The 21,660-nt window shown below is 44.9% G+C and overlaps 1 protein-coding gene and 1 pseudogene across 1 annotated transcript; one reads left to right on the plus strand and one right to left on the minus strand.

Moving 5' to 3' along the window:
• Positions 1–1,917: 1,917 nt before the first annotated feature.
• Positions 1,918–7,082, minus strand: LOC144105365 (TNF receptor-associated factor 6-like). The gene is made up of 2 exons (XM_077638503.1): positions 6,768–7,082; positions 1,918–3,576 (listed from the first exon to the last, which is right to left on the minus strand). Exons 1-2 carry the CDS (start codon positions 7,050–7,052, stop codon positions 2,488–2,490), a joined length of 1,374 nt encoding a protein of 457 aa, XP_077494629.1. The 5' UTR covers positions 7,053–7,082; the 3' UTR covers positions 1,918–2,487.
• Positions 6,317–6,465, plus strand: LOC144105805 (U2 spliceosomal RNA; annotated as a pseudogene).
• Positions 7,083–21,660: the final 14,578 nt, after the last annotated feature.

The following is a 21,660-nucleotide window of genomic DNA, read 5'->3' on the forward strand; positions in this document are numbered from 1 at the left end:
AAAAAAATCGCGTTGTAAAGTATGCGTGCAGATGACGTCATCAGTAATGACTTCCAGCACAGCATCAAACTTTATTGTGGAAATTCGAGGCAACATTTCATGCGATACCAGCAACGTAATCTACATGCTTGAATGTTCAATCTGTGGAATTCAATATATTGGCCAAACATAAACACCGTTCAAATATCGTTTTAATAATCATAAAGCTCATTGAAAGACAGTGCCTAACCTTCATATCTCTAAACACGTCAACGATACTAAGAACCAGTTTGAAAAAAATCCAAGTAACTGTACTATAATCAGGCTTCAAGACCAACCATGAACGCGAAGTTCGTGAATAATTCTTTATACAAAAGTTCAGTAATGTCTCTTGCGGTCTGGATGAAAATATTGAGAAGGTGACTTGCCTTCCGTCACAACCTCATTACTTTATAGTACCCTGCCGTGTTTCATTTACGCTGATCATTTTTGTCCCCTTTTTCCATTGTTTTGCGCTATCTTTGCTTCTTTAGTACAATGCCTATCGCTGAAATGACATCTCAGCACCATACCCCATAGCCTTTCACATGAGGCGTTGTTCCACAGACTCCGCGTTTTCCACAGACTGCATATTTCTCGACTTCGCTAAGGCATTCGATAAAGTTAACCATTCATTACTTCTATATAAACTCAGCATTCTAAATATTGACCCTTCTGTTCTGAACTGGATTCGCGCGTTTCTTTTTTCTCGCCTTCAGTTTGTGCATGCTAATGACACTAATTCTTCTACCGTGCCAGTTGGTTCTGGGGTTCCTCAAGGATCTGTCCTTGGCCCTTTACTGTTCCTGACTTATATTAATGATCTGCCTGCTACTGTTAACTCTAGGATTTGTTTGTTTGCCGACGACTGCGTGATTTACCGTAAAATAACTAACGATTCCGATATTCGCTCTCTCCAGGTCGATCTTAATAACATACTAGACTGGTGTCATAATTGGAAAATGGAACTAAATATTAAAAAATGCAAATCTATGAGAGTTTCACGTTCAAATACTACTTGTCCTCCTTATTTTCTTCACAGTCATCCCCTTGAAAGCGTAAGATCGTACCGGTATCTTGGCATACATATAACTAACACCCTGTCCTGGAAACTTCATATAGAACATATAGCATCTAAAGCAAACAAAACGCTTGGTTATCTTCGAAGAAATTTTACACTTGCTCCATCTTCATTAAAATCATTATTATACATGACCTACGTACGACCGCAAATGGAATACGCTTCATCTATATGGGACCCTGGACAGGTCTCACTGACACAGGTTCTGGAAACTGTCCAGAATCGTGCAACTAGATTCATTTTAGGCAATTACCATCGTACATCTAGCGTCACCCAAATGAAAAAGTCTTTAAACCTCCTGCCCCTAGCTACCCGCCGTAAGCACTTCCGCATCTGCCTATTCCATAAGATTTTCTACTCCAATTTTCAACTTCGCTCTCGATGGATTCAACCAGCACCGTTCATTTCTCACCGTCGTGATCATCAACACAAGGTCACAGTGCCTTATTGTAACACAGTGACATGTGCGCAATCATATTTTCCGCTAACTTCTAAAGAATGGAATTCCCTACCCGCATCACTAACTAGCATCACTGATTCAACTCAGTTTAGAAGAATACTTACCACTCTGATTACATAATGATCGCTTTTATATTTTATTGAAGTGTTGTGTTCTCCACGTATTAGTATTGTTCTTAAACTATTTTATTAATCTGTTCCGTGTTCATTTTGCTCACTTCTTTTTATCCTGCCTCCGTTGTTCTATAGTTTTGTATGAATTGTGCTTTGTTTATTTTTCTTGTTAACAACTGCCCTTCCCCTCTGAAATGTACTTTGTACCTTGAGGGTATCACAAATAAATAAATAAATGGTATTCATCTGCGTTCTCATGTATCTGATTTTTTCTGTTGTTGTTCGCCTACTCTGGTGCGTTTGAGCACACGACCAATCATTTCGCAATGATATAATTGCAGTGATCCTTCACGATGCCTTAATCATTTCTGACTGTGCTTACTAACGCTTTTTCTTTCACTGCCGACTCACACTTAAGTTTTCGCAGCTGCGATCCGCCAACCGGAATGTTTCCCTCACCACGTACATGTACTTATGAAAGCTTTGTGTTCCGCACGTACCTCTGACGAAGGCCGGACTTCAGTCGAAACGGTAGTAATGAAGTGCTTTTCTCCGGTACCCTCTTACAGCTACATACCCCAGAAACCGGCGTCTTTTCATTTCAGATATATATATAGATTCATGGGCAAGTTGCCCAGGTGTGCAGGTTGCCACGTGCCCACCTTGGACCTTTGGGCCAGCCAGAAAGACCAGAATAGCGAAGGCGAAGCCCCTGAATGCGGTGTTGAGTTCTAAAGCACTAAAACAGCAGTTGTGCTAAGTTTTCAGAGTCTAGCAGTTGTCGGCGTCGATCCTGGTCAGCATTCAAGTGTGATTCACGGCACGAGTTCCCACATTATTCGAAGCTGGTCGTCTTCCGCGTATCCTTCACTGAGGAGAGCTTCGAGGATGAAAAAATCATCAGAACAACGTGGTCTGTTACTCGTCACTTTAGGCCTTTTCTCTGCGACACCCCAAGGTGGTTCATACTCCAGCACGCGCGCTGTACCTCCTTTCGGATGAACGATGCTCATGCGGATCTTGTGCTGGAATGGCCACTGCACGGCATCGTCCATGTCACCAACGTGCAGGATATACCTCGCGTGTAGTGCCACAGGTCCCTCATTTTTTATGGCCAGTACTCCAGGAGACATGCAGTAGCCGCGGAGGTACACTTTCTCGCTGTCATACGCAGCCCAGCCTTCCTTTGCTGCAGTGTCCTGAAGCGATTTCACGGCCTTTACAAAAAACAAGCACTGTGCCGCTTGTAGCTTCGTGCTGCGGGACACATTGTAGACGTTTTCCGAGGTCTTTTCACCATTTCTCTTCACTTCAGCTTTGATTTCTTCTATGGCAGCAACGATCTGCGCCAGGTTGTCTTGAGTTTTTCTCAATTCATCTCTCACTGTTCTCTCCAAAGTGATTACACTTCTCGAAGAAGCGTTAACAGTATCGCTGCTTGTGGCAAAACAGTCCTTGAGTTGTTCATTTGACGTAGCCATTTCAAGAAGGCTTTTCTCTAAAATTTCATTACTTTGTTTTGTTGAAACTGCCAGTTCTTGTCTCAACGTGTTTATGCCGTGAGAAATCTCGTCTAATCTGTCTCCATACGTGCTAATACCGGAAGCCATTGGCCTCAGATATGAAGCGATTTCATCCGCCTGCCTTTCAAAGGATCCTTTGAAAGAAGAGAGGAATTCCGTTTCATCGACGTGACCCGGTGGACCGTCACTTGCAGATTGGAGAAGCATCGAAGGGTTGCATGAGGCCGACCGGAGATGCGTGCGCACGTCTCTGCAAAGAACGATGGCCGAGCACTTGGGACAATGGACAGAGTGGTGTTCACATTCCAGCAGAAAATGCTCGCTGATCCCTGAAGCAGCGGTCGAATACTGGCAGCCATTTCCTTCGTTCCAGCACTTGACCTGAAACGAGACGAGAAAAGAGGCGCCGCTTGGAGATAAGTCATTATCCCCTCCCAGAGAGACAGTTATGATCATGTCTCAGTACAGCAATTAGCGCTTCGATCTGAAAACCTTTCTCTATTACCACCAACAATGACAAACACATGTTGGGCTCTCTTGTTTCCTGATTTCTCTTGAGAAATAAAATGCTTGAACATGGTATCTCACTTTTTCAAAATAAGCCAGCGTCATACATCTCCAACCTTCTTGGACAAAAAGTTTGAATACTGGAAGAATGTAAGCTAGTGGTATAGAAATATTGAAAGTAACGGTCCATTCTTTCGATATGTTGCAAAATCTTTATTTCATAGCGTTTCCACCACTCGCATAGAGCATTTAAGACTGCCACAGAAAACCAATGGGGAACGCTTTGGCCTACAGCAGAATTAATAGCAAAAAAAATGCGACCCTGCTAACGGGAGATCTGCAGATATATTGATTGTTATAGCTGAAATCTTACAATATATAAAGACACTGCGCTCATTAACTTTTCCCTTTCAAAAATGCTTACGTCCACAATTTCTGGGTATGTTACGGCGTGTATTGAAGTTGCTCCGTGCAGCTTGCCCAGTATTGTACTGATAGAACATGCAGAAACATTTTTGGACGTTTTACCAATGAAAGATTTTTTAAGTTTTCATACTTCAAAGCCAAGCTCGATTTCGAAAGGTAGACTCTGAAACTGTGGCCTGAGAAGCCATGAAAAGAACCCCTTCTATTAGCACCGACATTCCCAGCCACAGATGGCAGATCGCATGCTGTTGGTCGTCGAACAAGATAGCGCACTGCCGCTTATGGCGCTGGAAATGGTCCAGCTTCGGAGCGTTATCGAGGCGCTCCGCACCAACTCTGTCGCCCTTTCTTTAGGCAGGCCTGATAGAATGGCACACGGACCGGGAGGACGTGCCTATCTTTAGCATAGCAAGAACAAAAGACGCGGCTATAGACATTGGAGAAATGAAAAAAAAAATCGGGATATGTTGGCCGTGCGCTACTGACACGTAAAGCTTTCCGCTAAACATTCAGTCATACCACAACATAGGAAACACAGAACGCCACCAGTTCCGCGAGCCAATTATAATGGGTTAGAAAGTGAGCCGCTTGATTAGGGTGAAAATATGATAAAGGAATGCAGAAGCTGCTGTGAACTTCTTGTTTTCCCTCTATGAAAATCAAGATCGCTTTTACACTGCCCTTTATATGATCGAGAAAAATATATTTTTTGCCTATATATAAGATCTTTATAACCCTAGAGCTAACTTTCATACGTCTTTATTAACAATTTACAACAGTTATGGAAACATTGGCAGCAACTCTCAGACGAGAGCTCTGATCACTGGCTCAGGAAGAAAGGAAAACACCGTGCTTTTTTGAGCGTCAAAAACTTGGTCCCCTTGCAAAATTCCCAGGCCCATAATTTAGATTCAAGACCTTGCAGCGCTGCTCGCATAAGATCTCTCCGGAAGCTCAGCCGGTATTTGAAGTGCATAAATAGCTCGGATGCAGCCTTTACGCATTCAAAATGAAAAAGCAACGAATGGATTTTTCGCATCTATTTCTGGAAAGTTTATGACTTCGCAACATTTTCTCTAGTTTCATCCTTTAACATGATGCCCGCTTCATTGCACAAATACTTCGAAATAATGCCGCGCAAGACGCCATTAAACAGGTTTCAGGACAAATTTCTTTCACTGAACACTTGTGCATTCGTACTTTTGTCCACTGGAGAGGAAATATAGACACCCTATGACTATTTCTGCGGCAAGCATCGAAGTAGGAATGAAAATAGCGCAGACAGATAGCATCACCACCTTAAAGGTGCATTAAAGAGGATCTCGAACTAGCTTTTCTACCGCGGGAACTCGATCTACACGCTCCAAGCATTCATAAAAAGCTTCTAATTATTGTCCTGTACGACCGATTTTCTTATTAAACCGGATTAATTACACGTCCCGGCTCCCGCCTTTTTTATTAACTTACTTCCAAGAAGAGCATTAATCAACCAACCCCTTTCAGCCACTCCCCCGTAGTGGGTATGTGCTATCTTTATTTGAGGCCAACCAACTATTTTCGCGTGGCGGCTCGCCGCTCTTTCATCACTGGAGTAATACGTAGTAATACAGAGTGATGTGTGAAAGCAAAGAGTCCACGCGCACTTTTATTTCCGTGGGCCCAATTTGCGGATATGTTGTCTGCGACTGAAACTATTCATTGACGAAAACCTAAAAATCAGAATAAAAACGAAAGCGGAGCAGCCACTCGATTGGCCGAAAAGCACCTCACGCATTCGTTGACTCGTATTCTCGGAGTTCACTTCGAAAAAAAAGGCGGAAGCCGGGACGTTTCATCGATTTAAATGAAGAAAATCGGTCACACAGGACCACAATTCAAAGTTTCTAAACGTGCTCGGAACGTGGATATCGAGTTCCCGCGGTAAAACAACTCAAACATTTGAACTTTGGTTGTTGGCGAAAGGAAATGGCACAGTATCTGTCTCACATCTCGTTGGACACCCGAACCACGCCGGAAGGGAAGGGATAAAGGCGGGAGGGAAATAAGAAAGAGGTGTCGTAGTGGAGGTCTCCGGAATAATTTCGGCCACCTGGCTATCTTCAACGTGCACTGACATCGCACAGCACACGGGCGCTTTTGCGTTTCGCCTCCATCGAAACCCGACCGCGGCGGCCGCGTTTCGATGGACACATCCGGATTGTCCGGACCCCGTGGAGTATCTGTTACGTGTTCAAGTTGGACTTATTTTTGGAAATGTGGCGGAGAGTTTGAAGGATGCTTCACTCCCGCCACCGGTTGGCCCGGTATTGCACTACCTCCGGGATCGGCCTTGTCTTTAGCGCGTCTTTACTATCCTGTCTTTCTATCCCATCTTTCAACTCTCCTTCTATCTGCACGTGGTAGCGATTGTGGCTCGGCTTGAGCCAGTGGGCCGGCCTGTGCACTTTCCTTTCTTTCTGTCTGGCAGCAACAGACAGACAGACCGCGTTTCGATGGAGGCGAAATGCAAAAGGCGCCCGTGTGCTGTGCGATGTCAGTGCACGTTAAAAATCCCCAGGTGGTCGAAATCATTCCGTAGCCCCCCCCCCCCCCCCCCAGAATCGTCTTTAGTGCACCTCTAAGTTTTATTTTTTGCTTACCTCTCTCCTCAGCAGCTCGTCTCCAGGGAAGTCCTTGAGGTCGACGTCCTCGACCTCGAAGCTGTTACCGTCGACCGGACACAGATTCGAACCCTCCTGGCAGCACTGTGCGTTGCAAGACTCGCACAGCACGTGCATGCAGGGCAGGAGAGCGGTCCTCTTGCGAACCAGTCCGCAGGCGCTGCATATCCGGTTGGCTGGAATAGGCTTGAGAAAAGTCAGGGGCCTCCAGTCCAACTCTGGGGAGAACCCGACCAGCGTGTACAGGCGGCTTGCTGGAGGCATACTTCGTCCCGTCTGCTCGCTCCGCCGGCTGATTCACGAACTACGTGGTCTGCTCCCGCGCCGTAAGAGGCGAGCTCTTATCAACAAAGGTCGTTGAAAGGCGGCTGTAGCGAGCGCGAGTCGATGCCAGCGCGCGCGCCGGAAAAAGAAAAGAAAAACAAATCTACTGGGCATTCCTGCAGGCGCGCGCGGCTGCAAGCGTATCCCAGCGCAGGGGCCAGGACTTCCTCTCCCCCCCCCCCCCCCCCCCCCGGACCTTGGCGAAGCAGGGCGCGCGCGGACATGTGTTCTAGATGCTTCTAGAGCCCTCCAGAAGGCGGGGGGAGGAAGAGGTAGTTTAACGTGTGCTGCGACGCCTTCTCTCTCCCCCAACGCCCTCGCCCGCTTCTGGAAATTTAGAACCAGGCTATTTAGAGCGCTTTGCATCATGGTGGTTGGTTAGTTGGTTGGTTGTGATTTAATATCTGCTACGGGTCCCATGCGGACCGAAGATATTGTCACGTAGTGGTGACAGCAGTCGAAGCAGCGATGAAGCCGGACAAAAGGTCTTCGAAAAGAAAACTGTTTATTGGGCTGACTTGCACCCAAAATGGACTGAATCACTCGGCGGCGGCGAAGCGACAAGCGTGCTCGGCGGTCGTCGAACAGAATGCCCGCCGCTGTCGGCCGTGCTCAAATAAAATCTGATAGCGAACTTTCGAGATAAAGCGTGCAAAGTTACTAGAACATTCCGGAACAACGTAGAATCAGCTCTGCCTGGCTGCGATCAATCGAGATAAATCTAGTCGCGTCTTGCGTCGCAAACAAAGGGTTAAAGTGGTGTGGCGGCAGATTTGAAAAACGAGCAAATACTGCAAATATTCGCGGCATTATTAAATTTATTTTTGAAAATATGGCGGAGTGCGTGAAGCACTCCGGCACGGGTTGGCCCGGTATTGCTCAGCCTCCTAGATCGACTCGGACATATAAGAGCGCGTGCGTCTTTGCTTATCTTTCCTATCTTATCTTTCGACTCTCCTACTTTCAGCACGTGAGCGGCGGTTGTGGCTCAGCTTGAGCCAGTGGGCAGGCTCATGCAATTTCCATTTCATTCTTCTTAACAGCAACAGCACCGGCATGTTACGCGGATTTTGGTCAGGCTTCGCCGAGCGGAGTAGGCAGACCCCGTCTTTCGGCAAGCCGTGAAGCTTGGAGCTCGAGCGTTAATTTCTGTCAGCTTTGGTAGCTAAGTGTGCAGCCCATGTTGTTTGTGTGTCTAGTTGTTTGTGTAGTGTTTTTAAATTGTTATAAAACTACACTTTCCTTGTTCGTGCGTGTGTCTCGATCGTCCGTCGTCTGCCTGCCGGGTACGAGTCCAGCGCCAAATAAGCGAGCACCTCGACGTAAACGAGGTGCAAAAAAGGAAGAACCATTTGACATCTTTACTGCATGCCGTCAAGGCGATAATCGCGCCCGGATCCGCTGCCTTTCTTCCGTCGTGGGGAGAACGGCTGGCAGAGGAAAATCCTCTTCCATCGAAGTATGTGAACGGATTACTTTTCGCGCGGTAAAGATATCGCGGACACGGCTAAAGGTGCAGTTTTAGAATATTTCACGAGCACCTAACTTAGCGAAGCAAAAGTGGCGGGTCCCTTAGTGATTCCGTCTTCGAAGTGAACAAGCTTTCTGACCTTATGACAGTGCATAGGTGGATACGTGGCTCATGTTGCGTAATGGCACACTGTCTTTATTTAATTGGTTTTGGGGGAAAGGAAATAGCGCAGTATCTGTCTCATATATCGTTGGACACGTAAACCGCGCCGTAAGGGAAGGGATAAAGGAGAGTAATAATAATAATAATAATAATTGGTTTTGGGGGGAAAGGAAATGGCGCAGTATCTGTCTCATATATCGTTGGACACCTGAACCGCGCCGTAAGGGAAGGGCAAAGGAGGGAGTGAAAGAAGAAAGGAAGAATAGGTGCCGTAGTGGAGGGCTCCGGAATAATTTCGACCACCTGGGGATCTTTAACGTGCACTGACATCGCACAGCACACGGGCGCCTTTGCGTTTTTCCTCCATAAAAACTCAGCCGCCGCGGTCGGGTTCGAACCCGGGAACTCCGGATCAGTAGTCGAGCGCCCTGTCTTGAAAAAACACTCTGGGGGAAACGGCACAATGCACGAAAGGCAGGCGCACCGTTTGCTGTTGTTCCTTGAGGATGGCATTTGTGAAAATATGTGGATGACATGACGGATTCTGCAGCTTTATGCAGAACTTCAATATTTCTTTCCTTCATGTCATTTCACTTACATGTTGAATACAGTGTCCTATTCACGCGGAATTAAGCCTTCAAAAGCGCTGACTGTATGCGCTCGCCACTTGGTTCCAGAGATTTCGACGCGAGGAAAACGGCTCAACACTTAAACCCAGATTTAAAAAAAAAACACAACTAAAGAGCATAATCTCGGGCGATCGGTCAGGAAGATTTCCATCAAAAAGCTTCATTTTTTTGCGCAAAGCCGGTACAACAGCAGGGGCCATTAACGGAAAAGGCACCACATTCTCATCTGGGAGATACCGCCGAGCTTTCTTTATTAGCAACAAATAGGACTAACGTGTTCTCCTCAAGTCCATTCTTTTGTAGCACAATAGGCGCATATTTCTGTGAAAAATTTCGCTTGACCTGATTTCGAGAGCTTGACGATGTCCTCAAAAAACCCGAAATTTAAGTAGTTTACAGAAACCAGTAGTTCACATATACTTCCGCGAATCTTTGTACTGTTTGTTCGTTCACGTTCAAAGCAACCAGAACGCAGCTTTATCATTTTGTTTGTGCCGCGAGATACGACTGGGCTTATCTCGATATTGCGGCCTTGCGCGGCTGCTTCCACACTGATCCAGATTGTTTTAGTTGCTTTTGGTTTCTTATTTAGAAGGTTCCTCGCCAGGTTTAAATATCGCGCGTCGAAGAGCGGCAGGAATTCTGTTCGACGACCGCCGAGCACGCTTGTTGCTATCGCCGTCGATTGATTTTCTTTACGGGCGCAGGAAAGCCGAATAACTAGATTCTTTACGAAGCCTTTGTCTTCCTGACTGCCCGACTACCGTCACCACTACGTGACAATAAGGTGACGTACCGTCCGCAAGAAAATTAGAGATCACTGCGGTTACCCGCATTGGAGGAATGCGAGAGAGTTGACGCCTCCACGACACTCGTCGCCTTTCAAATTTGGCGCCATGGTCGCTTTCCCGTCCACTTAATTCTTCACTTTTTTTCCAATTTCCCCAATTGCTCGCCCTAATTAACCAGTTTTATTCTCATTATACCCTCTTTTCATTTCGATCACTCATTGTGGGCTTTCAAATTTAGCGCCACGTTTGCTTTCCCGACCACTTACTATATACCTGTCCAGCCTATTCAACCGTCCATTGAGTTCTGTTTCTACTTAATTACTAATTAATCTATTCCAATCAACCTTCCTGCTCGAATAATTATCACTCATCGAACACATTTAAATCCATTTCAAACTTTATTTTCACTTTGCCTATTTTTCCACTATTTTGCCATCCACAGCTGTTTTCCCGCACACTCACTATATTGGCGTCCACTCTATTTCGACGTTTTTTGCAATGTTGGTTCTAATTAACTAACTAATCATTCTATTGACATCAAATTTTTTGCTCATCATCCTCACATCGTCCTCTATGGGTCACAACCATTCGTTTGATGTTATTTCCTCTGAGAACGTCACAATCGCTGCAGACACGCTTGGGTTGAAGATATTGAGTGAACAGTTTTCGCTTGCCCTAAAGCTCTGCACTTGTATCGCTCTAAAGGGTGGTGCGAAAACACACAAGGCAAATAATAATTCCGGAGTGGCAGGGCCAGGATGCGAATCGTCAGAGCCAGTAGCACATAAGATTTCCGTATTTTGCGTCCTTTCTTCTTCTCGACCACTGAGCAGAATTTCTTAGTACAAACCGTGTCTTACATTAAAAAAAAAAAAACCTTATACCTACTTGTAGTACTGAGGTATGGCATACTTCGAATTTCTGCACAAGCTACAAATTTCAGTAATTACAGCACAACCTCCCACAAATACTCAATCAAAGTCAATCTGATAAATAATATGTGGAGAATAGGTGACCAACGATATATGAGACATACCGCGCCATTTCCTTTCCTCAAAAACCTATTATTATTATTATTATTATTATTATTATTATTATTATTATTATTATTATTATTATTATTATTATTATTATTATTATTATTATTATTATTATTATTAAGCGAAATCAGCGATGTTGACGAACAAGTCAGTCGCTTCACTGAAATAGTTCTCAATGGTATGCGCCAGTACATACCTATGCACACTCCTACTCGCAGCAAGTTTCCGTTCTGGTTTTCCAAGGAACTTAGAACAGCGCTGAAACTTAAGGAGCGGGCCCACCATAAAGCGAAACGCCCTGGGCTGGATACATGGGCAGATGAATTTCGCCGCTTGCGTTCCCTTTGCAAACGCCTGTACAAGCGGGATCATGAGTCCTATCTTGATTATTTAGAGAATAGTGCCTCTAATCGTCCTACTGAATTCTGGCGATACGTTCGCAAGCGTTCGAATAAATCTGATAGTCATATTCACTTAGTTGACTCTCATGGGAATGAAATTCGGAATGTCGCTGACGGCTTTGCTCAACACTTTTCCTCCGTGTACAAATCTCCACTTTTCGACTCCGTGTGCCTTCCAGCTGGCGCACATAATTCCGTTCTTCTCGACGAGAAGTTAGTAAGTGAGAGTCTTAAGTGTTTGAAACCATCTTTATCCCCTGGACCTGATGGCATTCCAGCCGCCATAATAAAAGCCTTCAATAGTACCTTCGTTCCTGTTTTAACCACGATATTTAATAACTGTTTGAAAAATTCTGCCTTTCCCCGCGTGTGGAAAACGGCGCGTGTTTTCCCTGTCTTCAAATCAGGAAACAAATCTGATGTTTCGAACTACCGCCCCATTTCTCTTCTTTGTGCAACCTCTAAGCTTTTTGAATTAGCTTTGCACAAAGTACTTTCCTTCCGCCTCAAAAATGTAATCATTCATAATCAGAATGGTTTCATAAAAGGTCGTTCTACTACAACTAACCTTGTGACTTTTATGACGTATACATCAGCTGAAGTCCTTCAGAGGAGTCAGGTAGACGCTGTGTACTGTGATTTGAGCAAAGCTTTCGACGTTGTTACTCACTCATTACTTCTTCAAAAGATTCTGCTGTTTGAGATCGACGTTTCAATTGTAGCCCTCCTACGCAACTATCTTCTTGATCGGTCCTGCTTTGTCAGTGTAAATGGACAGACCTCATTTGTTTACACTCCAGCCAGCGGAGTTCCTCAGGGCTCGGTATTAGGCCCGCTTCTGTTCTCTGTTTTTATCAATGACGTGTCCTCCGTGGTCAAAAACTCCTCATTTCTACTTTATGCGGACGATATAAAAATGTTCAAGGCAATACATACTCTTCACGATTGCTTGTCATTGCAATTGACATATCCGCCTTCTCTGATTGGTGCTTGAAGAATAGGCTCACTCTCAATTCATCTAAAACCAAGGTTGTTTCATTTACGCGTAAAACGCACAGTCTTCTCTACTCTTATTCTGTGAATGGTAGGCCGCTGCCCAGGGTTGATGAAAAAATGACCTCGGCGTACTTTTCGACCGTAGCCTCAGCTTCTCCTCTCATACAAAAGGCATTGCTCTACGGGCTATGCGTACACTCGGCTTCATCTGCAGGCTTTCGAGAGAGTTTCGATCCCCACTTCCTTTCTTAAAGCTCTACCTCTTCATATGCTTGCCGCTTTTGGAATATGCGTCTGTTGTTTGGAACGGCACATGCCAGTCGAACTGTGAAAAAATCGACAGAGTTCAGCTAAAGTTTTTACGCATATTTCAACATCGGTTTTCTTGCAAAACTTCCAGCTCTCGTCCCAGACGGAGTAACTCACTGCAGCTTCCTTCTCTTAGCTACCGTCGCGTGAGGGCAGATATAATTTTCTTGTATAAACTTCTTCATGGTCACATTCTATGCCCTCAGCTCCTAGCGCGTATCCTTTTGCGTGTACCGCGAAAGAGCATAAGGGAATTCAGACCCTTCCAAGTTTCTGCGCTCCTGCACTCCCTCTCCCCTCTGGACAGAATGCAAAAGTTGTTTAATTCTCTTTGTCCTCACCTTGATATATTCGAAAATTCTTTCCCTTCCTTTATATTGGATGTCCGTGACGTTCCACTTTGAGCACTCTTTTTCTCATACAAAACTCCCTCTTTCATGCATTTTGTCTTTACTACACTTGTGCATTTGTACCGGTATTATATTGTTTTTTTTCTCCTTAATCGTTCATCACGTCTACTTGTTTTCATTGATATTATTTCTTTAATACTAAGTACTCACGCCTGATTGTGTGTAACGCGTTCACTAATTACGTTTCTTATTGTGTATGATTGTATTTCTAGCTTGTATTTCAGAGGTTTCTTATTCGTTCATATTAGTATTGGCTTTCTTCTTGTTTGTATTTTGCTATATGCTGTACTTGGCTGCTATCGGTCGTTCTTGTGTTCATTCTCTTTGTTTATTGTTTCATTAGTTGTTTATATGTCTGTTGCGTGTTCTAGCTGTTTTCATTTACCGCTGTTCTCGCTGTTTTCTTGTTTTCGCTTTTTTGCTTCATGCTTGCTGTCACGCCTAGTTTATGTGTCTTTTTTTTCTGTCGCCTTGACTGCTGCATTACCTCCCCTGAGTGCCTTCCTTTGCGGTGAAATAAATTTACATAAATTTACATGGTGTACCAGCACCAAGACCTTTGGGTTGTTCCTGGGCACTGAAAAATAAAGATTGATTGCTTGATTATTATTATTATTATTATTATTATTATTATTATTATTATTATTATTATTATTATTATTATTATTATTATTATTATTATTATTATGCTTATTATTGTTTATTCAAAACAACGTTTCAGGATTGCAAAAAAAATATGATTTTATTGCATGATATATGTGACAGTGTGGGTTCAAAATACGTGAAAAAATTCGATATTTTCACATGAAGTACTTAACTGCTGTGACCAAAACATTCACACCAGTTTTTTAGAGAAGCTTTTACCAAAATTCGTGCTACTGCGCAAGCAAATTGAGAATAAAAATAAACCGCACAGAGTTGTTCAGTGAAGCGAAAGCATCAGAAGGGGTCGTCACCAGTGCTCAAGCTTGGTTCAAGGCAGCAGCTCCCATTTTATCTGAAGCTGGTCATTATCCACGTATCCATCCCTGATCAGATCTTTGAGGTTAAACGACTGGTCAGGGAAAAAGGCACTTGGGTTACTTGATACTGTTGGCTTTTGATTAGCTTCCCCGGGCCGAAATGACTTGCATTCTAGAGCAAATTCGTGACCTACTCTGGGATGGACTACGCTCATCACTATCTTATTCTCGAACGGCCAGTGAAGAACGTCGTCCATGTCACCTTTGTGCAGGGTGTACATCCGATGCAGCGTCACAGCTTCACCGCTGTCTACGAGCCAGACTCCGGGATTCGTGCAGTAGCCACGAAGGCACACCTTCTGGCTTTTGTAGTCAGCCCACCGTTGCTGCGCCGTCAATGATTCTTGAAGAGATCTGACACCTTTGACAAAAAACACGCAATGCGTTACTTGCATTTCACCTTGTCGAGGTACATTGCTGACGCCGTCCAGTGGCTTTTGGCTGTTTTCAATTAGCTCAGCTCTGATCTGTGCTACTGCAGCTGCAACTTGTGACATGTTGTCGAGTGTTCCGCCGTATTTATCAACTAGAATGGTTTGGAAACCGTTTACAGCCCTCGAAATATTATCAACTCTATCGCTGGTCGAGGCAAAACATGCTTTAAGTTGTCCGTTTGATGAAGTCAATTCGTTCACGTTCTTCATCAAGCTGTCGCCATTCATTCCTGTTGAAACATTTAGTTCCCGAATCAGTGTTTCCATGAGCGCGGTTATGCCGTGAATGATTTCGCTTAACCGGTCCCCATGCGTGCTCATATCAACAGCCATTGACCTCAGATATGCTGTGATTTCACCCGCCTGCCTTTCTAAAGGTTCTTTGAACGAAGTCAACGACGCTGTCTCATGCACTTGAGACACCGGAACTTGGCTTTCGGATGCCACAAACGTCGAAGTGTAGCAAGAGGTCGACCGGAGATGCGCGCACGCATCTCTGCAAAGAACGGTGGCCGAGCACCCGGGACAGCGGACGGAGTGGTGTTCACATTCCAGCAGGAAATGCCGGGTGATCCCTGAAGCAGCCGTCGTGTACTGGCAGCCATTGCCTTCGTTCCAGCACTTGACCTGAATGTCAAAAATACATACAACTTCAAAAGATGTATGTACGGAGCGAGAGACACAACTAATGTCTCCCCTTTGTGTTGCGATTCACTACTTTTTGATATAACTTAGTTATTGCATGACGGAAGAAAACAGTCATCGAACCAACGAGCATAGGGTGTTTTTTTTAAATTTGTGGTGTTAATCAACGACGAATTAATAGGGTGGCTACTGTTTTAAAGATAGTTGACCAGAAAGCAGAAGAAAAAACCACAACATGCCGCCGGTGGGATCCGAACCCACGACCTCCGACTTAAACTACTGCGACGGCTGTTCAATCTGCTGCTTTCGGGGGTATTTATGTACAGTGTAATCTAACCTAGAGAGCGTTCACCAGCGCCACTCTCGTCCATACCGGCGGACGTAGTACGTCCTGTATTACCGCGAGTGCCACGTAAAAACGTGGTCGAACGGTGAGGGCGGAAACTTTGCGAGAACCCTCTTATCCTACATATTGTCACGTAGTGGTGACAGCGATCGAAGCAGCGATGAAGACGGACGAAAGTCTTCTAAAAGAAAACTGTGTATTGGGCTGACTTGCACCCAAAATGGACTGAATCACTCGGCGGCGGCGAAGCGACAAGCGTGCACGGCGGTCGTCCAACAGAACACCCGCCGCTGTCGGCCGTGCTCAATTTAAAGCTGATAGCGAACTTTCGAGATAAAGCGTGCAAAGTTACTAGAACATACCGGAACAACGTAGAATCAGCGCTGCCTGACTGCGATCAATCTAGATAAATCTAGTCGCGTCTTGCGTCGCAAACAAAGCGATAAAGTGGTGTGGCGGAAGATTTGAAGAATAAACAAACACTGCCAATGTTCGCGGCATATATGGATCAAGGCTACCAGTATTGAGGCACTCGCTACCTATTCGTACGAAGGTAAATAAAACTTTTGGTTTATTCTTCCTAGCATGTGTTTTGCGAAATGTAATGCTTGAACATTAATTTTTTTTTTTTCGAAATACCCCTGCTCATAATTTACGGCGGAAATGCGCACTTCGTTCTATCTTGTCGTTTGTGATATAGCAGTATTAAAAACAAACAAATAAGACATGAAAGATGTAAGTTTTTGCTTTCATCATTCTCAAAGAAAAATTTGTCCACAAGCAGCACGGTTTGAAACTAACCGTCAATACTCACGGGAAAAAATACTGCGGGGCCGATTAACGTGCCCTTAAGCGAACAGTGCGATAGCGATGTGTTCTGTATCCACAACACAGCACAAGATACAATCAGTTAAAAAGGTGGGATGTCCTGCTGCGGCGATGGCGTGAACAATAAAAAAGACAAATTTCACCCCGCATTTGGTACGATATCTCACTGCACTGCCATTAGCTGATGAACCCTTAGTTATGTACTTTCTTAATTTTCTATGCAGCATCTGAAAAAAAAAAGCACATGCATGATGAATCCAACATTGTGAATCTTGTTTGTGCAAAAGGCAACTTCAGAAGAACGGTTAATCATCTAAAGTGCAATGAAATCTTCGTCCGGACCAAGTTCTAAACAAAGCAGCACTCAATCTTTATTACGTGCTCTGCATTGCTTTTTCCCGAATGCTTGGTTGCTTTGGTGCGTCGTATTATGATCTAGTATTAATGATGTGCTCTGCAATGCCTCTTTTATCATGATTGGTTACTAATGTGCGTAGTACTGAAGCGCAAGCTTCACTACGCTAGGTAAAGCCGCCCTTCGCGTGGCACTAAATTTGACCTTCACCGATTTAGAAGTCATGCATAGCTATAAGTCGCACCACAGCTAAGCCCTTCACCTAACCTCGTGGTCCACTTGGTGTCGCACCACACGGTCATGACCTTGACCTTTGACCTTGCAATGACCTCTGGGTGACCTTTCTGTCTCGTGTTAGAGAAAGGGGAGGGGGTCACAAGATTAGTCGGGTGGTTGTCGTCACGTAACAATTGCTGTGAAGCTTTCGCTAAATACCATATCTAACTACGCTAACCCACTGCCAATTTTCATGTATCGTGTTTACTTGACAATGTTGTCCTCATTGTGTGCACATAGTTCATGTACTACATTGAACATTGCATCACTGTGACAAACATGTTTTTAAAAAAGCTGCGATGGGCAGTGGTCTTATGCAGTGGTCGGCGAAGGTGCTGTTCGCGCCGCCGCTGGTTGGAAACCCAGTCGCGGCAATACAGTGTTCTATATTATTTATTACGTCCTCCCGTCCCCTTACAGCCTTACGCCTCCTGCTACGACTGCCTTCTGCGAAAGCAATGTCTCTATTTCAGCAACTTTCCATCTTCTCCGGTGGTGATGCATTTTGAAATTTTGCGTCATCATGTGATTTGTTACTTGGTGCCACTCGGCCTTGATGACGTCACAACTACCTCGACCAGTCACTGAATTTCGTGACATAGTACGTCAGGGGGTTTTTCCTCGACAGCCGCTTAAATGTTGTATCGCACTAGAAGTGGGAGATCGCGCTTTCCCTCAGCGAAGCAAACGGCCTCACCCTGAGAACAGTGGCAACGCTGCCGCTAAGCGATTTCGAACACTGAGTTCAGACGCTGAGCACGGACACCACAGTGCCAGCTTTAGATAGCCTCGCAAAATGACAAGCGAAGTGTTAAAAATAATGGGCTATTCCGCAACAGAACAAGAAGAAAAAAGAGAAAAGGGCCAGCACGGTACTGTCGGGTGTAACACTGACGTATGACACGCTATCTTCTACGAAAACTGCATCGCAGCGCCAAGTGTAGGCCCTTTTCGATCAGCTGAAGCGCCACGGATCGGAACTAAAAAGCTGACACCCCTTCACATGAAAACTGCCCTTCCCTTGGCGCGACATTAACCACGGCGAGGGAGGGAGTGTTGCATGCAGTTAATCAGTGGCGTAAACCAAATTTGCACCCGATGGTACTACGTCGGGTGCAACCGGAAAAGGCAGATGTCGGCAGCGTAGTAGAGACGTGCATTGCTCTCCGCCATGTATTACACCACTCGGCAACGTGAACGCTATTTATCTGTGGCCCATAATTAGGATTCTGCAGTGCAGCGCCTCACGTCGGTGCACATGTCTATTCGGAATGCCAGAATATTAACATTGTGCTCTCTGTATAAAGGACAGTCGATAATAAGCGGTTCATTTTCCAATAGCGCATGAAAGCTAACACGTTATGTCGATGCACAAATTCTCTTAAAAGTCGAATTTACTTTCGGAAACTTTGTGTTGACAGTTGACGTCGTGTGTGCCTGTCGTCCCGTTCTGTCTGCGCAGTTCTACTAGATCGCTTCAAATGAGACAACAAGACCGCCAGGGTGTCCTACTTAAGCACTTCTAGTTCCATTGCCTGCCACCACGTGGTGCACGGCACTGAACATTAGAAACTAGAGCTCTAACATCACTCGTGGCATAAAACATTGGCAGTGGCTTAACTTGGCTAACCCTGGAATTGAGCGAAAAGCAAGCACGCTTGCTAAGCGTCTGAGGCTCGCCCATGGCAGCTCCGCTATACGTTCGCGACAGCCGTTCTATATACTATACCCACACGACCACGTGGCTATGACGTGGTGTCACATGGTCTTACGACACCCCCATCGGATGTCATCGCGTGGCTTCACATCAGCCCATTGGATGTTCTTAAGGTCAGGTAAACCCAAAGGTCACCCAATGTCAATGGTCTACTCAAGGTCAGAGGTCAAAGGTTCTTACGTCAGAGGTCTAAAATTCGTAGGTCAAGGTCAGGGGCCAAGGGCTCGACACGATAGCTACCACATATGGCCATACACGCCTAACGTGGTTGGACTGAAGGTCGTTCAAGGTCATTCTTTGACCTACGCGACGACTGGTTTACCTAGCGTAGTAAAGAGTCTCGCTTCAAAAAGGAACTGAAAAAAATCTGTCGCCTCCCTTTTATAGGTTGTTCAGCGAAGCAGCCCTTTCTGGGCGCTCTTACAAATTTCTGGTAAAAACCCCATTAAATTCTTATTCTCAGCAAAAATCGCTTCTATTTATCTTTGTGGGTGCATTAATGTTCGTCCGCCAGCGAAAGTCGACTTAATTGCTGTGAAATTTGAAGTAACAATGTTCTACCGTTATTCAATTCAAGCGCGCGACTTTCAACCGAAAAGTACTGCATGATGACCGTTTTAAAGTGAATGGCGGTGCAGCCTACCCTTCAGGATCTGCACCAGAAAAACCACGCGGACTCAGCCAGCCGCTGATGGAGACACCTACATTTTTTTTCGCCTCCTTTATCTTAAATAAGCTCCGTAATCCGCCATAACGGCGCATTTGTCTTTAGAATACGGTAATTTATCGATTCAGGTCGCCTCAATTTTCTATCAGTGTCGCTTTAATGATCTGTCAGTGTCAGCAGAAAACGCGAGCAAGCTAAACATATTAGCTACTGGTGAAGAAATACAACGCGCTTAATTCCATGCCGTGGTAACCGCGCCATCAAAGTAAAACTGAAATTAAGCGATAGTCAGTTTTTTTCTGAAGTAAAATTCTTTCGTTTCGCTCCTCCCAAGTCGGCTGCCTCTTTCCCGTTTCGTTCGCCGCTGTCAGTGCATAAATGTTCCTAGCAAGCCTATATATACCGATGCGCCTTTAATGGGGCTCAGCAAGAACGCTCTTCTACTGGGCGCTTTCCCCTACATGCTCGTATTTTACACCACTGGTTGAGAAATGTAGACATACTCGATAGTTTTATACGACAAGCACTCAAGCAAAAAAAAAAAACCACAAGACCCCACATCCCTCATTTTCCATCCTCACCTCTTTTTCAAGTAGCTCGCCTGCAGGGCAGTCCGTGATATGCACATCGTCATCTTCGAAGCGGTTACCATCCAACGGACACACGTGAGAACTGTCGCGGGAGCATTGAACGAGGCAAGATTCGCACAGCATGTGCATGCAGGGCAACAAAGCGGTCGTCTTCCGAACCAGACCGCAAGCACCGCATACCCGGTTGGGGGGTACAGGCTTCAGGAAAGTTAGGGTCCTCCAGTCTAGTTCTGGTGAAAACCCCACCAGCGTGTACTGCCCGTATGATGGTGGCATCGTTCACGACTTGCGGTCGCTTTGCCAGCTAAAGCAGGGACTGTTTTTTTTTTCCGCCCCACATTTCAAAGCGCGCGCTTATCTGTTTTTTTTTTAAGGCGGTTGTCAAGGCAACAATCGCGAATTCGCGTGCTGCCTATCGTCGGAATTGTGGCGGGAAGTTGGCTGGATGAAGTCTCGCAGGCCGAAATTTTTTATTCTTTTTATGCAATAATGCCGCTCGGTAAACGAGACATAGGGTGTGGGCATTGCAAATTTGAGATTAAACAAATAGCGATAAAATTGCTTCAAGCAGCACTGAAAAAAAGACAACAATAACCGAGGCAATTCGCACACTACAAAGAAACTGATACCTCTACAATGCGTACGCAGATTTCCGCAAGTAATTTAAAGAAAAACGCACTTTCAAGTTCAAAACGCAAGAAACATGACCATAATAGACAGTCCAGTGTGTGAAATAAGAAAAAAACTTTCAAACAGCGTTTAAAAATAATTATTGTTCAAATCGCGAGCGTGTAGTTTGGAACAAAAACTTGAAAATTAATCACATACTAACAGATGCAGCCACGCCATCGCATTCTCTTGTTTCTAGCGGAACAAAAGTGTCTCAAGATTTCACTGTGATATCGATGTTCGGTTAACGTAAAAGCGCGCTTGCTCTTTAATTCTAGATTGTGTTAGAATTAAACGCAATTTGATGAAACGATGTTGAAGTTATTAATCAGCTGGAGAAAAAATCTTAGTTGCGCGCGCTTCGCCCTTGTTCATAGTGTTTTGGGTGGGGAGATTACATCTTGTTGAGAAGGTGAGTGTGTTTATACCTGCTGTTGGTGATGAATCTCATTGCTTTGCGCTGTATGCTCCGATGTCATGAAATATTAATTACAGAAAGAGGAAGCCACACTCCGCTACCATATTCGAGTACACATCGAATGAATATTTTCGGAGCCAAAAGTTCTGCATGTGCTCGGGCAAGCCGGAGACGCAGTGGAGTTGGCGTGATTTATTGGTGTGTTCGCCCCATGCAGTTCAAGTTACACCGAAGCACTTGTGTTCCTTAACAAAGGCCAGTTTAGTGTCGTTGTTAGTGACGCTTGACATTTCTAAAACGTGCGGCAGTGTTGAATATTCCATGTTTCTCTCTAAATTGGCAATATTACACCCGCCGTACTACATTTTTGCA

The sequence above is a fragment of the Amblyomma americanum genome, chromosome 9 (genome assembly GCF_052857255.1).
Source record: "Amblyomma americanum isolate KBUSLIRL-KWMA chromosome 9, ASM5285725v1, whole genome shotgun sequence".
Lineage (NCBI taxonomy): Eukaryota > Metazoa > Arthropoda > Arachnida > Ixodida > Ixodidae > Amblyomma > Amblyomma americanum.